General features: G+C 34.4%; 1 protein-coding gene across 2 annotated transcripts in view; it reads right to left on the bottom strand.

The window, feature by feature from the left end:
- Positions 1 to 12491, bottom strand: part of LOC116168941 (probable sodium/potassium/calcium exchanger CG1090) — a 28834-nt gene that overhangs the window by 14783 nt on the left and 1560 nt on the right. The window contains exon 1 of one of the 2 annotated variants that reach the window (XM_031484952.1): positions 5674 to 5695. The exons of the other annotated variant lie outside the window; for it this stretch is intronic. Coding sequence (XP_031340812.1) covers positions 5674 to 5676 — 3 coding nt within the window. The 5' untranslated portion in view covers positions 5677 to 5695. Of the gene's footprint in view, positions 1 to 5673; positions 5696 to 12491 lie in introns of those variants that run through there. 2 annotated transcript variants of the gene reach the window in all.

The raw sequence follows: 12491 nt of genomic DNA, 5'->3' as shown, positions 1-12491 counted from the left end.
ATGGCTCAACCAGAAGGTTATATTTAAGATAATAAGGTATGTTTATTAACCAAGGACATTATGGGTTTAAACAAGCTTCACGTATGTGGAATTAAGAGTTGAGCAAACTTTGACAGAATTGGATTACAAAAAGTCTAAATATGAATCTTGCGTTTATATGAAAAGAATTGAAGAAACAATTGTTATTGTTGCCTTGTATGTTGTATACGTTCGCTCTAAAATGGAATACTGCGCATTAATTTGGAATCCTTACACTAAAAGTGACATATCTAGGCTAGAAGGCGTCCAGCGTAAGTTTTTAAAATTTTTGTTTTATAAAGTTGAAGGTATATATCCGGAGAGGGGATACCCTTATTCGTTACTGTTAGCCAAATTTGACTTCTGCTCGTTAGAGAAAAGGAGGGTTAGGAATAGTGTGACTTTTCTGTATAAATTAATCCATAATCCTTGGTACTGTTAAGTTTATTGAATTTTCGTGTTCCTACTTACACCTCGCGTACTGAAATTACTTTTTATTGTGCAGTGCCATATACCAATATACTAAGAAGCTCACCAATTCATACAATGTGTGCGCATTTCAACAAGGTATGCAATTCATGCGATATTTACCATTTTGATCTTGGCGCAATACTAAATTCAATTTGAAGACAATTTGTATTGTTTTACGCGAGCATTATATGCATATTATTAATAATAATTTTAATGCCTTAATAACATTATATATTATTGTAGAATTATTATTTGTGTAACTTTACCTTTTTTTTTTTGCTAAAGCTTGTCAAATAGATAGGTATATTATATATAGTATTCTTAGTTTTACAATATTTTATAATTTGTTTTTCTTTAAATGTATTCAGGGGCAGTTATTAACTTTTTTTTTTGTTGTTTTTTTGTTTTTGAAATTTCACTTTTCTTTTTTCTCTCAATTTTCTTTTGTTATTAATGCACAATGCTTTGTATGTTCTATATATATTTAAGTTGACCTGTAAATGGATGCGTTCTGTTGGTCAATAAACTATTATTATTATTATTATTGATGATTTTTTGATTTTCTATAATAATGCAGGTGAAGTTGCTAAATTAAAGGGTGTTTTACCAGAGAATTTTAAACTTAAGGACTTGGGCCAAGTCAAGAAATGTTTAGGTTTAAATATTGAAGTAGATAAAAGTAAGCAGGAATTAAGAGTAAATCAAAAGCATTATATCTTATATTTGTTAGAGAGATTTGGTAAGAAAGACTGTAAACCAGTTTCAACTCCTATCGAACCAAGGTTAAAGTTAGAAAAAGGGAAATGTGATGAAAGTATTCCTTACAGATGTCTTATAGGTTCTTTAATATTTTTAGCAGTTAATTCCAAACCTGATATAGCTTTCTCTGTAAGCTATCTAAGTCAGTTTAATACTTGTTACACAAATACTCATTTTCAACATGCTAAAAGAATTTTGAGGTATTTAAAAGGGACCATTGATCAGAGTTTAATTTACAAAAGGGGTGATATGGAAATCAAAGGATTTTGTGATGCTGATTGGGGTTAATCGATGGAAAATCATATACTGGTTATTTGTTTTTGTTGTCAGGAGGGGCAATTTCATGGGAATCAAAGAAACAAGCATCAGTAAGTTTATCTAGAACCGAAGCAGAATATGTATCTATTTGTCAAGCAACTAAAGAAGCTATATTTTTAAAAGGTTTTCTTGGTGAAATTTTACAAATAGATGAAACTATTTTGATATGTAATGATAGTCAAAGTGCGCAGAAATTTGTTTCAAATCCTATATTTCATAATAGAACTAAACATATAAATGTAAAATATCATTTTATAAGAGAGGCAGTTGAAAGAAAAGATATATGATTAGAGTATATTTCAACAGATCAGATGTCAGCTGATATTTTCGCAAAAGGTTTAGCAGGGCCAAAACACAAATATTTTGTGAACTATTTAGGATGAATGTAATTTCAAATATATATATGTTTATAAGTAGTTTAGTTTACAAGTTTTGTGTATGTATCTTCACTAGATTAAGTGGGGCTGTTCGAATATAGTAATTTTGAAAGATGTCAAAAATTTAATTAAAAGATATGTGTGATTGTAAGTTTGTATTAAAACTGATTTTCGTGTTGACTGATTAAAAACTTTCACCGAACTCATTCTGCTAATATTCTCACAGAATGAATGTCTCTTAACCATTTGCTTTACAAGATTGTTCCGCCTCAAACCCCATATACTAATATGTATATTGCAGCACAGGTATACTTTAAACAAAATAAGAACCGTTTCATAACTTAATAATGATTATTGACTGACTGACAGCTAGCCGGCGGACTTATACAAGAACCACACCCAATTTAATTAAGACATTTCAAGAGGTAGGATCGAGTAGAAGTAATAGGAACATCCGTTGCGGTGTCAAAGTCTCTATTCCAACCTAATTTTGGATACTGCAAACCATTTTCCTTCGTTAGAAGAAAAATAATGCGAAGCTTTCATGGCTCTTTCGTATGGTTGGTTTAACAATATGAAAAAGATGCTGCTATAATTCAAATACATGCCTAATGAGTTAAAGTTGTCTTCAGTATCAAATAACAAACCAAAACGAGCTTTGTCAGTAAAGCTCCTGCTTAACGGGGAACTTTAAACTGAGAAAACAACTCAGAATAATTGGTTTAAACTTGAAAGTTAGCGCAACGAAAAACGAATACTCACAGCGGCACTAATTTCAACAGAGCATTCCATTAATGAAAAAACGCCCTTGTAAAAAATTCCACCGTTTGCTAATGGGGGTTGCACATTTTACGCTTATTGAGAAAAATCCATTACCTAATAAACTCTCCCGTCCACTTACGCTTTATTTAATATTCTGCACGTGGTTTGTGAATTATGAGTAAATGCTATGCAGTGTCCTATACGTGCCCGTTACAGAAGAATACTGTATTTTTGTCCTAAGGAAAAACAGATCAGAATTGTTGTGTAGACAACCGTATTGATCGTTTTATATAATTCTGAGGCCAACATAAAATTTGTTCACGCAAAATTGGTTGTTTAGGTAAGAAACGCACCTGAGCACAACAGCTGAAGGCGCTTGGTGCCGATTTTGTGTGGGATAAATCGAAAAGTTGTCTTATTAATCATTTTGTAATTCATCTGTTAATAAGGACGCTATCCTGAAAGCGACACGAGGGCTAACATTATTCCTTCCTATACATTTTCTAGTAAATTTTGGAAGCCTATCTACCTACTTAGCTTGTAGCCGTATTGGTAGAGTTATTTATAACGTCCTTGCGTAATATAGAATAATCAGTTAACCAAAAGTAGACACGCACCGCTGAATTTATAGATCTAAGCTATGGAAGCTTCGTGCAATGGGTTTTGAATTAGATAAATCATTAGGAGTACAAATCATATTGAATAGCCGTAGTGCGTTGACTAAATCAATAATGTCAATAGAACGAGAGCAAACAAAAGTAATCGAATTACCTAATAATAGATTTCGTTTTAGTAATGGAACCACTCCACATAATTACAGTGATTGGAAAGATAAGTCCTTAAAAATACCCTAACAGGTATTTGTCCTGAAGCCACCCGGGCAATCGGTTATTCGGTCATTAATATCCCTTATAACGTTTGTAACTTGCTGCAATTGTTTGCATCCTTCTGGATGCATGAGAGATGCAGAAGAAAAGGACATTTTGGGATCTTGTGGTAAGAATGCACAGACGCACGAACTCAGTGACTGGAACACATTCGCCCTCTTGAGCTAAAATTGAACTTGACTTTTTTTCTTGAAAACTTTTGGTTCAAAGCCTGTGCGTCCACAACCAAAAGAGGAAAAAACTAAGAGAAAACTGCGGTAGTAACGGTTATCAGTACATATTTACTACCAATTAGTTTTCCTAAAATTGGATAGTTTCTCTTGTCTCAATTCCACTTGAAATTAACTGTCGGATAAGTTGAATTTAGACAAGAAACACATTATAGCATCCTTGTACACGGGGTTTAAGGAGTTAAATGTTTCGACAGTCGGGCGGTTAAAAATAATTTCCGAAACATATAGCGCTTTTCACAACTTAAATTTTGAAGTTTTTTTCGGTCTTAGTGCCTGAATATACTATGCGTTTTAACCGGTCCCGTTTGACCGGACCGTTTTGAACGGATGACTGCATCCAATGGATTTAAATGCGAGCGTTTACACTTATCCGGTTGCGTTCCGGTCGCCGCAAGTAATGTAAACGCACAAAACCTTCCGGTTTCGCAGGACGCGTTTTGAAAGGATGCGTTTAAAACGCATAGTGTATATTCAGGCACTTACTGTCGATCGAATATCAACACGGATTCTACCTACTAGCGATAATAGCCTTATGGAATCAATGCCTCGACAACTCCTGATCCACAAAGAGTTTGAAAACAAGATTTCGTCCCACTCAGTATTGAAACTTCACTTGAGGGAGACGTATTAAAAGATCAAAGCTAATTTCAATTAGAACCGGAGGAAGCCTTGCAATCCGCAAATGATGTAAAGTTCAATGAGAGCAAAACTAACAGGTAGGTAGGTATTATCAAAAATCGATAACGTCCACGCAAATTTAACATTTTCCGCTTAATCTTCCGTCAGTAAATGAATTTTTGACCAAAACTCATTGCCGGAATTAAGGTAGACGCAAACTTTGATATTATAATGAAGCGGTGTACAAAGCAATCCCGAAACGCCGCTAATTGGTTACTAATTATGTTATTCACTTTTTTGACTGAGACGAGACTGCTTTGAGGTTAATTTTGGATTTAGTCAATATTAGGGCAGGTACGTAGTCTGCCCCTTTGTGTTAATTAAGGAAAAAGGATAACTCAATTGTCTATTCCTTAGGATACTGTAGATAAACTGTGTTGCAATAGATTATAGGGGGTAGCTGTCGAAAATAAGATTTCGTTACTAATCAATTGTGAAAGAGAATGAAGGAAGTGAAAATTTTAGTGCTGATTTTATGAAAACGTACATTTGATGATGATGGGTGTGGAATAATAGCTATATAATGTATCTGGCGGTATTAAAATAGCATTAGCTATATATAGTTAATTGATTGATTGAGTTATGTATATAATTACATTGTGACATGTTAATATCTACTAAATAAATGGAAAAATGTACCAAGGCATAAATAAGTCATCCCATTTAGTCGAGTGGATACAGCGTATTTTTCCCATGGGGCGTTAGTGTGAACATATTGCCTTTTCGGTATAAAAGCATGGTGGGTTTACACGTAAACTAAGTCAATATTCAGTTATTGGAAGAAAAATCTCTATATCGTTGCAGCAGGGCAAAGCTTGATTTATGTGTTTTAGGAAGTAATTTTCACAGTAACCACGTAACGATCTAAACACCGTGATAATTACCGACAATCTTCTCATTGTAAGTATATTTCTCAACTTCCTGTCGTTGTCTAAACATCCTTCGGGGAGTTGACATACATAAAATATTAGTCTGCACTAAAATCAACTATTTGGTTCAAATCAGAAAATGTTACAGCTTACCCTTATTTTTTGGAGGTCCAATATGATTAAAATGAACTAAATAATAACATAGCATAGCAACTCGCCAGAATTTGACGTAATTGTAAAACGATGACAAGACGTTTGTTAGAAAGGGTACCTAATTACTATAAACTGACTTTAAACTCACCATTTTCAGATCGAGAATTCATCAAATGTGTTTACTGGGGGGAAATAACCCTCACCACCAACGTAGGTACTATTTCACTAAGCTTCCCCAAATTCAATTGTTTTTGTACCAGATAAACTTAATGCACGCCATCCCACTATGTCGTCACTTAAATGGTTCTCAACCGTAATTGGATAAGGCATAAGCCGAGAATTTTAGATCTTTTGTCCACATTTCTGATATATCTCACTGTTATTTTTCATATTCTAAAGTGATTTTGCTTACGATTTCCCGTATGATTTTTCGTGGATTTCGAGATTTGTTAGGAGTTGTTTTCGTGGTTTTCCGTTTACATTGTGCGATTTGAAAGCAACATTTACAAATAAGTATGATCGGACCCCAAACATTTTGCGTTATTGATTATGACAAATCGGTCAAGATCTTGGCTACGGAATATCGTAGAACTTTCATGTTTTCAGCATTATATTCGTAGTATGGGGCTATTCCTGCATCGCTTAGCCTGAAAGCTACAGATTTGTTAAGTCACACAAAACCGCCGTTTGTCCGTTTATAAATCGATCAAGATCTTAACAACGCAGGTTCTTGGGGTTTTCAGCATTAGGTTCGTACTATCGAGATATTCCAGCGTCGCTTAATTTGAAGCCTTTTACCACATCGTCTCTCTCCTCATGTATAGACTTCCTTCACACGTTATTTACATCCCTTCCCTCCCCCTTTCTTAAGTACCTTTGCTTGTCCTTCCATTATCCTTCTTTTGTTTGGCCTCTATCCAATCCAGTCTTTTTCCTTCCTTTTGCTTCACACCTGTTTCTCTCACACATTATTTTCACATCTTTCCCCTTTCTCAAACCTTCAACACGTGTTTTACAAATTATCTTTACTTCTCCTTCACGCGTCTTCAATCGCACCACCTTCGTCCTTTCTTCGCAACCTTTTCACTCCTGTCTCCCACGCCTCTTTCATTTGCGAATCATTCGTAACTAATGCCTATCTCTTTCGCGAATCCTTCACGTCGCATCTTTGTTTTCGCCCGATTTCCTTCTCCCCTAACTCGGGTTTTTGTAACGGTAGCTCAAAATTAGATTATATGTTTTCGAATATTATAAAGATACGTAAAGCTGATTTTTTTTGGATTTCAAACGGTTAGAGCACATCATAGAAAATTTGCACGGTATCAAATTCCATTCAAGCAACCCTTCGATTTATACCAGTGTTTAAATATGTATTCTTATGCAATCTATCCCGTAGATGGTAGATTTGTTATTACAATAGTTCTTTGTTTCGCCGCTTGAGGTCATCCGAGTGTTATAGGTTTCATTCCTGCTTACTTCATCCTCTTGTCGCTAGAGATCACACGTTTTGTATCTTAGTGTACAGTTGTATCCCTTTCTTTAATTTGGTTTTGCGTGCAAATTTTTTCGATGTCATTACTCTTACTTGTCTTATGTCTACCTCCAAAGGGCTCTTTGTAGTGAATATCACCATATTTCTTTGGAATGTTTCTCTCCATTTTTGATGTGTTGTGCCTGCTCCATTGAATACGCTTAGCGGATTTATATTTGCAAGTAATTAGTATGAGGTATGTACGAGTATGACTCAGCATTATTCTTATACCGTATTTCTTTAGGGCTTTGTCTTCTCTCTCAGTAGTTTATTTACATTTTCAATTAATTTGATTACATTGCTGTTGTATAGAATTTAGTTATTTGTGCATCCTAAAGTAGTTTATTTAAGTTAACGTCACGTTTATGCTTTTATTACATCGATTTATAAGATTTATTGTCACTAAAAATTTTGCTTTTGCTAGTGTCAAGTCATTCGAATTATTGATATTTATTAATTACGTATTTTAGTACAATTTCCCCTAGTGTCATACGTTAGACATTGCTACCGCGATATTTATGTGCCGCGCGATTCACTATCATTCTTATTTGTTTATTTGTGTTTTTACAGATAAGGCAGAAAAGCGCCTTTTCTGAACTCAAAAAGGTTGCAACCTATGGTTCGAAAGGAAGTCTCTTTAATTTTTCGGCGACTGCTTTATATAAAGTTTGATTACAACCGAAATGTAATTACATACTACATCTGTTTGGTAGTCATTTTACCTCTATAGCTCCGATGTTTTTGCGGAAGCCTGTTTTGATTTTCATAATTATTTTCCTGACTACGAGTTAATCACCTTTTTGCTAAAAATTGGGTTAAATTTAAATTATATTAGTGTCCGATTTGTAATATTTTGAGATCTTTTATTAAATCGCCTATAAGATTATGGCAACAATTCTTATATTCTACCCTGTCCATTATTTTATTTCTTTAGCTTATCAAGACCAGAACAAGGGTCTCTTAGTTTGCCTTCTTCCCTCTTTCGGTAAGTATTCTCTTTTATCTTTTGAAATTTACTAAGCGTCTTTAAGTTTCTGTAGGGTATTGTTTTCGTAATGAGTTCCGGAAGTCTGCAGACGAACTAAAGTGGGTATCTTAATTGGTCTTTTCTGCTCTAAACCAATGAATAAGCATGCGATCATTTTTCAGTATCATGGAAAAATACGGGTATATGTTAGTCATACCGTGGAATTTGATTTATATTATCCTAGCCTTTATTTAATTGGTAGTACAGAGATGAAGAAAACAAATCAACAAAGATAGTCGTGTTTCATTGATTCATTTGAGGGTGGCAGATAGTAGAGGATCCTTAGGAGGAGATTTTTAGAATTCAATTTTAAGTTTTAAGTAAAAAGGGAAAGGAGAAATTTTTTATACAAAGTGTTACCAGACACAAAAAAAATCATTTCATACAGGACTAGCCGGAGGCCATTTTTGCCCTCGCCGATTTCTTTCACGTTTGCACAAATAATGTTCTGGACAACTGAAATTCTTCACACCCTTTTCTCCTCCTTCGCACTTCTTTTACTTTATCTCTTCGCCTTTTTCACGTTGTGCAGACTTTCATTGTCATTTCTTTTTCTTCTTCACTTTTGCTTCATGGGGTTCACGCACCCTTCGCACTTTCTTTTTTACTTCTTTTACATTTCTTTCCTTAAAAGATCCTTTCTTCACATCTGTTTTACGCCTCTAGCAATGAGACCAACAATTTTAGTTAGAATTTCACCGTTTTTATGTACGATTTATTAAATGCCTCACGAGAGTTTATTAATATGCCACGAATCCAACGTAGTTTTTTTTACAAAACGTAATGAGGAATTGGCTCGCTCCACACATTTTTTCCGTAGTCAAATGAAGTCTTCATTAATTTAGGTCTGCAACTTGACACTAAAGGAATTTTTAATTTCCTCCCCGTTTATCACATAATATTAACCCTTTTGTGTATATTAAAAACGTAACTTTCACTTTTCCTGAACCTCTTTTATGATGCGAAAAGATCGTTCGAGAAACAAACTAACTAATTCCAATTTTTACGCCCATATTTTAAATTCCCTTTTACTTGCGATCTCTTCACTATGGCTAAATTCAACTTTGAATGTTTACCTCTTTTTATTACTGAGAAATTTTTTCACACTCAATATGGAGAAGTGGCGATACCTAATTTTCTATTGGTTAGTGTTCTTTGCCACCAATCCCGAACGGCTGTTAATCAATCCCATCATTTTTCAGAACCTGCATGCTCAGCAAATTCCACGCTCTACGCCCCCTATCTAGACGCCAAAACCAATTAAAGAACAAAGCTCATTGAAAACCCGTGCGTAAAAGTGACATATTTCATTGACTCCAATCATCCAAAGAAATTCTTCAAATTCAAAATTTGTTTGGGGAGGCACTTTAGAACATTGACATTTGTTACAGCTTTAAAAATTCTAATTTACTTATTTCTGATAATTAAATCCAACCTAGTGCAATTTCGCCTTCTTCATTTAGTGGTGCCAATTCTTTGATTTTGCATGTATGCATTGGATGGCAACTCTAAAGACCAACCAAATTGTTATATCCAAAAATTTTTACGGATGGAAATCAAATAATATTTTGTGCCTTGAAGACAATCGCCGGAAAGACTTCATTAAGCTAATATCTCTCAAAGAAAACTCATTTAATTAAGAAAAGCTGCGTCAAAACGAAATATCATTGTGTATCCATGCCTAAGAGGCTTAATTACAAACATTTGTGGACTTTTCGGGGACGAAATAAAAATAAATTCAATACTTGGTAGCACATTTCGGATTCAGTAGGTATTATTACCTTCCCCGAGGCAAGATAATGTAAATTAGAGGTAGGTATAGGTATGTCAAGTTGAGTTGGTAACGTTGTTAGGTTTGTCTGAGCTTAAAGCAGATGTCACAGATCAATAACTTTATCAACTCTTGTAGATATACGATATTTATTTAATCTACCATAAGAAGCTTCACTTGTACACTAATACTTTAATGGGTTTCTATTTAAGCCGTTACGGAAGCATTTGTTAGCATGAGAAGGTAAACAATTCAGCAAATCTAATTACACTTAATCCCACACATAATACCTCTCACTTGCTCAAAATCTCCCGGTCCTTCCTCATTTACATTCTCTAATCCTATGCCACGAGCGGTCAAAATAAAAATATAGATTTTGCGTTATGTGAAAGGTTCTAAGCAATGACTTGAGAGGGTTTCACCCCCTAGTAGAAGATGACTTTCAACAAACACACTCAAGTTCAAGATCTCTCGATTTTCTCGCATTGTCTGACGAGACCGTCAATTTTCTTTGTATACACGAAATAATCTCAAACAAAAATGGAAATTCGGGCTTTCGTGTTCAATTAGTAATTTAAAAGGCCATTAGCTAAATTAGTGTTCCCGAGTAGGTACTCAAACGCTTATAGGTACTTCTTCGTAAGTGATTTGCTAAAAAATCCCACAGCGGCAATGCGGTCTCGTACAATAGGGTATTAATTTTTAATGTGAAAACTGAAAACGTTTCGCGTACTGAAAAAGAGAAACGTTCAGATTACTTACCTACCCTTTTAAAGTGCAGGTACTCTGTGTGTGTAAATTATTCATGAGTGACGATATAACTACTTACTTAATTCGTGATTTGCAGCTCGAACTAAAGAAATTGTGCTTTGAATAATGTATACTGCGAAAACAAAAACAAAATGGAAACGTTCACGTGCCCAATTTATTGCTCGATTTATAGGAGCGCCGATGTGTCCCGCATTAAAAGTTGTTCATCCGATTTGGGATTTTCACGCTGATTTTCCACTTAAGTGGATTATCGAAATCCAACTAGATCTCAATCATGATAGTTCTTATTGTCTACCTAAAGAATAATTCTACGGCCAGAGTGTCTCTATAAGATAATCTGCTTGACTATATCTGTTAAATTAAGGACTTTTGAAGTGACATAGAAATTTTTTACCTGTCAGACTTGTGATTTTACATATATTACCCTTTGTCGTTACAAAGAATACACCTTTCGACACTTCGATTTTATCTACGTTATTTTTGTGGTTCCGGAAAATACATTCATGTTAGTTCAGAGGAGTTTTGTTATATAAAAATTGAGTCATTTCCGCTTTGTAAAGAATTTTTCTTGAATTAACGTTAACGATCAGTTTTGTGTATTACCCGTTTGTCTACCGACAGTTCCATCGAATGTTAGTTACGATTATTAAGGATTCAAGTTACCCGACGTGACAAGCGTTAGATTTTTCTCGCATTTATCTCTCCCTTTCTTTTGTGTTGTATTTTTTATCTGATTGCAGATTACTGGCAGAGAGCGCCCTTCTGAATTCAGACGGCCGTGACCAAGATTCAAAGGTAATATTTTATTTCGTTAAAACGTTGTACATGAAGGCTTTCGAAATGCAATTATTAATATAATTTTTGTGATACTCATTTAAAGGTTTTAACTCCATTATTTCTACGGAAATATATTACGATTGTACTACGACTACTTTTTTGAAAATACTTTTGAATTTAAATTTTGATTTTGAGTAAGGCTCATATATTTCAACTTGTATTTGTAAGTTTAGAAACAATTTGGCATATTTTATATTTTTGAATTCAATTGCCATCGATTTCAGTGGTCATTTGACTATGTTTATTTGTAAAGTGCCCCCTCCCCATTAATTATTTACCAAGAAAGTAACATCGATAATACTGCCTTATAACCCAACCTATACTAAGCTATTTCGGTTTAAAAAAATGCGATTTATCTGCACAGGGGTTGTGAGATATCAAAGAACCACCAAGAAGAAAAAAACGAAGCCATCGTCGCTGGAGTGCTGAAGAGGGTCAAACGATATTCTTTGGAGAATACCGGCAGTCAAATGAAGATGTACCTGGAGGATCAGTAAGTTATATAAGACCAGGAGAAGAAAAAATGATAACCACAATTGAAAAATAAGAAGTTGACGAAACTATGGAGAATGCATAAGAAGAAAATTTAAGCAGGTTAATTCAAGACCTACAACAAAGAAGGAAATTGAAGAATATGAAGAAGAGGCTATGGAAAGTCAATCGATCCCTAAAAGAAGTGTGAAGGGGGTGGAAAAGCAAGCTGAAATTAGAAGAAAACCTAGCTAAAGCACAAGAAGATCTTCTCAAAGCACAACAGTCACAGACACTTTAGATAGATGCAAGAGGAGTCACTACAAGAGAAGAATAAAAAATTAAAAGAAGAATTCAAGCTCAACTTAAGTTGGTAGAAGAAAACATTGCATATCTCCAAGAGAAGTAAGCATTAACTGAACAAAAACCGCAAGATTTCAAATGACCCGAAATGGTGGCACTGAAGAGCCTTGTTAAGAATTATGAAAAAGTCGGAAAGAAGCAAGAAAATGAACCAATTCAAAAAAAATTGAAGATGCTATAAAAGCTATAGAATGG

This window comes from Photinus pyralis, unplaced genomic scaffold, assembly GCF_008802855.1.
Source record: "Photinus pyralis isolate 1611_PpyrPB1 unplaced genomic scaffold, Ppyr1.3 Ppyr1.4_LG4, whole genome shotgun sequence".
In the NCBI taxonomy this organism is placed as follows: domain Eukaryota; kingdom Metazoa; phylum Arthropoda; class Insecta; order Coleoptera; family Lampyridae; genus Photinus; species Photinus pyralis.
The sequence above is the reverse complement of the archived record's forward strand: the minus strand, read 5'-3'. Positions and strand labels throughout refer to the sequence as shown.